Source organism: Prunus dulcis, chromosome 2 (assembly GCF_902201215.1).
Source record: "Prunus dulcis chromosome 2, ALMONDv2, whole genome shotgun sequence".
NCBI classification, from domain to species: domain Eukaryota; kingdom Viridiplantae; phylum Streptophyta; class Magnoliopsida; order Rosales; family Rosaceae; genus Prunus; species Prunus dulcis.
The window spans coordinates 20,703,426-20,707,992 of NC_047651.1; the positions used below are offsets into that span (position 1 = coordinate 20,703,426).

Consider the following 4,567-nt stretch of genomic DNA (forward strand, 5'->3'; position numbering starts at 1 on the left):
TTATACATTTTGGTTTTGACACTTGAAAAACTTGGCACAAATTAAATAGTACACAAAATTCACCACTCCAATCACAGCTGACATCCAAAATACATTATCTAGACGCCCTTGATTTATATTATTCGGTAACCACCCCGTTGTCTGCTTTACCAAATGGGTGATTGCAGTGCTGAGATAAAACCCAATTCCAATTAGCAATGACATCATAGCCGTGGAAGTACTTTTCAGAGGTTTTGGAAATTGTTCATAGTACAATGCAACTTGTCCAGGGAACTGGAACGCCTCACCAATTCCCATAACCGACATTGGTGCCACGAGCCATAGGGCTGACATGGGCACCACTGTCCCGGGCTGATTTGTGAGGTGATGTGCTCCTACCACTCCTAATCGTCCCCTTTCGAGTAGAGCTGACCCGACCAATCCAACAATGTTGATCACATGACCAATCCCTACTCGTTGGAGGGGTCTTAACTTGTGTAGTATGAAGCGATCAACTATGAAAATGGAGATGGCTGTGGCTAAGAGGTTGAAAACTGGGAATGAACCAGCAGGGATTGTGAAGTGTGGGCCAAGGTGCCTGTCCATAGATAGGGCTTGGAGTACAACGAGGCTACTAGAAATAGCTATTGTAATGCTTAAAAAGATGCCAGTAGACCATAGCGGCATGATTTTGATAAGGGTTTTAAGGTCTTCCACTTCTTTGACAGTGCACAACTTCCATGATTTTGTATATGAGCCATTAAATTGCTTGTCTTTTTCCGTTTTCAATGCTGCACGATTCAAGAATCTGTATAAAAATATTGCACGCGAATTATGAGTGAATAATGCAACTTCTTGTATTACATAGAGGGTAGAGTACTAATGCATACTATTGTGAGGTACGTAACCAAGCAAACAATATTCTCATGCGTACGTGGCGGACTACTGATCCTAACAATAAATTTTTAAATGAAAGTGATTTTCAAACAAGGTGCGATAACGTATCTCAAACTAATATTGTTTAATTTGTGAACCATACTATTTTAAAAGAAAGATAATTAAACTATACATTTATCGATGATTGACACTGGTATTTTCCATTTACATAAAATACAAACATTTGAAATTAATTTTTGTCCATATGAAGCACTGGATATGCATTTTTCTTTTGAAGGTAAGTACAATTATTTGATATTATTTTTTTTTCCAATAGCAAATTTAAACCATTAAATTTAGTCAAGAGTAGAAAAGTCAAAATTACATACCAAAAAATAAAAGAAAAATTTAGGTATACTAAATAAATGGTAAAATATTAAGGATATAGCCAAGGTTCTCAATGATGGAAAATAAAAAATTTAGTTTAGAACCCCACTGAATCAAACCCACGAACTTATTAGTTCTTGGAAATATCATTTTTGTTTATTCACCTTATGTAAGGTATAGCTAACACCACGGTGTATATACAAAGAGAAGTTATTTTATGTATGAATGTGTATACGTGGATGTAATTAGACTATATATATATATATATATATATGTGTGTGTGTATGTAATTAGACTCTAATTAACTATATAATTATGATCATAAGCATACCTGAAAGATTTAGTTGGGACTGTATTGTCAGCAAAAACCTCATCTGCATAAAAGTAGTCCGAGTCTCTTGAAGTTGCCAATGATATCTTCATTTTCCAAATCGATGCAACCAAAACTCGTGCTATGCTCATGAAGGGGCTACCCATTGGTTTAACTTGCCTGTAAAATCGCTTCCCCAACAAAAACACCAGTATCCCAATAGCATTTGCAATGAAGCAAATCCCAAACCCTAATCCCCATCCCACGTTGTCCTCGACATAGATGATGGCGGTGGAGCTGATGAGATTGGCAACATACAAGGCCATGAAATACCAATTGAAGAAAACCCCTTGGTCCTTGGGGTTTTTAAATTGGTCAGCTCCCATGGTTGCAATTGTGAAGCTAGTTCCTCCAAGCCCTAGTGAAGCTAGGGCTAATGCTCCATAGAGGACTGAGTATTGAAAGTTTGATGGACCTTCACATGTGAGTGAGCCAGGTGGACATGATGAAGGCCTCAAGGAATGCATTGTAGCTATTAGGGTTAACATGGTCATACCCTGATGAAGGTTCAAGATGATGATCAATATATGATATTGACGTGTCATTTTATTATTTGTGCACTGTCTATTCTTTACTACCATATTATTCTATTATCTCTCACGGTATATGTAATTATGCAACTAAAAGATTTTCTTTTGCATCAATATAAACTCACAAAGTAACAAGGGAAATATATTCTTACCCTCCGCAAAAAAGTGCCACTATTTAAGTAATTTGGTTCTTTTGATTCATCATGACAAAAATGAATAATATATATCATGAACTGTGGTGACACTTGCGTCATAAAAAATCATTACGACAAAAAATGTCCCTGAAATAAAATAAATAAAGACAAGCACATACAATCTTTTGCGCACACTAAAAAATCTTTATGACTTGTGATTAAGTAAAAAGCTTCTTCTTTTAGTACAAAATAAACTAAAAAATCATTATGATGTATGATTAAGAAAAAAAACATCTCACAAACAAACGTGTGAAGAGATTAGTAATTCATGATTAGACAGACTAGTATTGAGAAATAATATAGTAACTTAATTATATAAATTACCAGTAGAGAAAGGAAGGAAAAAATGACGACGACAGAAAAAGATCCCAAGAAGGAATCGGCAATGAAGGCTCCGACAATGGGGATGAGATTGTTGGTGCCAAAGATGATGTTAGTGATCTGTGTTGCGCTTATGCTCTTCACATTGAATTTTGTTATCAGAAATACTATCAAGTTGGACCCCCACCCGCCACCTGCTATCGACAGACCCAACATACTTCCTGATAGTGTGCATCATTTCATCATCAAATTCATTAACCCATTCAAAACACATAATAATGAAAAATGTTCTTTTGTCAGACTGTCTAACGAAATTAAAAAAAACTAATTGAACGAGAAATTAAGGGAGAGACCTGTAACGAAGGGGAAGGTTATCCAGCCTCCTCGTTTAGGATGATCCTCTCCATCTTCACTAAATGTTTCAACTTCTTCTACTTCTTTGGGTTTGGACTCCATTCTCTCTCTCTCTCTCTCTTCAAATGTTACATATATAATGCTCTTCACATGTTGCATATATATAGTGTGGATTAATATTTTAGAATGTAATTTTGATTAATTAATCCACCCACTTAGTATAAAACTCACTTACGTACAAAAATTGTGGAACCCCACGGAGAGACATATACCGACTCCTTTCCACAAATTGTAGACACAGCACCTAAAGTTAGCCACGAAATTGGCAAAAATTATTGTATTACCGATCATGTTTCTCTCACTCTGTTTGTTTATGCAAAAAAGGTAACGGTAGGTAAAGTCTAAACTAAACTAAACACATATTCATAGTCATAGTGGTTTGGTTTATAAAAAGAAATGCATATATATATATATATATATATAATGTATGTATGTACTAGTCCATCAATCTGACATCATTTGTGCACAAGCTACGCTATGTGAGGTTTATACGCTAACCCTGCTGCACACATTTGTTATTTTTCTTCCAAAAAGCCAATGATCCATGTTTTTAATTTGGCACATTTGCCTTGCGGCCAATGATCCATGTTTATAATATTTTATCGGTCGCATTGCACCAAAAGAAAAGAGAAACAACGAATCTAATGCTAGATTGTGGACTTGTCTGAAAGAGGAATGAGTCCCTATAGGTAAGGAGCCAAATATATTTCAATTTGTGATGCAGAATCTCTTTAATTAACAGAAGTGTGTCACTAGTTGTAGCAGTGTGTCCTCTTCCTTGCATCCGAGTTCAAATTCGCTAATATCTTATCAGTCTCCCAACTAAAATTCGCCCTCTCTGTCACAACGTTTGACCACAAGCTCTTTTCGCACCTCATATTTGCCCTGGGCTGTGACCCGGGCTAGTCTACCAAAGTCATGATCCTGTGGATGTGGCTTGAGCATGTGCCCAAGGAGTACAACTTTGTGCACAAAAATGCGTGACTCTCCGCCTTGAACTGCATTCAAAAGGAGGACTTTCATGTCGACACCACCAACCGCAACTAGGACATTCTCCATTCCACGTTCTATATTAAAATTGGATTTTTTTTTTTTTTTGGTGGATATGAAATTTGGGGACTTCATTGATGGTGTCTTTATGCAAGAAGTGCCTACTGAGGAGCAACCTCTGTACACCCTTCTTGTGGTTCATTCTGCTTCCCCCATTCCAATTGTTCTTAACGGAAAAAGCAAGGCCAATTTCCATCAATGGGAAGCATGTTTGGGCAACGCAATACGTGCGTAAATCAAAATCACCATGAGAACCAAGTTCACCAAGGACTGGAGCAACTCCAGTTTAAGTAATTTATTTTGGCTTTTAAGAGTATTATTCTTTGTTTTCTAATAATGAAGTGAATTAATCTGAGAGAGTTTGTACCTACAGTGTTATAAGTTCCTAGATGATTAATAAATTTTGCACCTCTCAAGCAAATATATTGTAATTTTGAAGCATGAAG

General features: G+C 36.4%; 1 protein-coding gene across 1 annotated transcript; it reads right to left on the reverse strand.

Annotated features, from left to right (window-relative positions):
- Positions 1–3,113, reverse strand: LOC117618354 (protein NRT1/ PTR FAMILY 2.3-like). The gene is made up of 4 exons (XM_034347941.1): positions 3,011–3,113; positions 2,661–2,878; positions 1,574–2,109; positions 1–787 (listed from the first exon to the last, which is right to left on the reverse strand). The coding sequence occupies exons 1-4, from the start codon at positions 3,111–3,113 to the stop codon at positions 1–3; spliced, it is 1,644 nt and encodes a 547-aa protein (XP_034203832.1).
- Between the last annotated feature and the right edge of the window lie 1,454 nt (positions 3,114–4,567).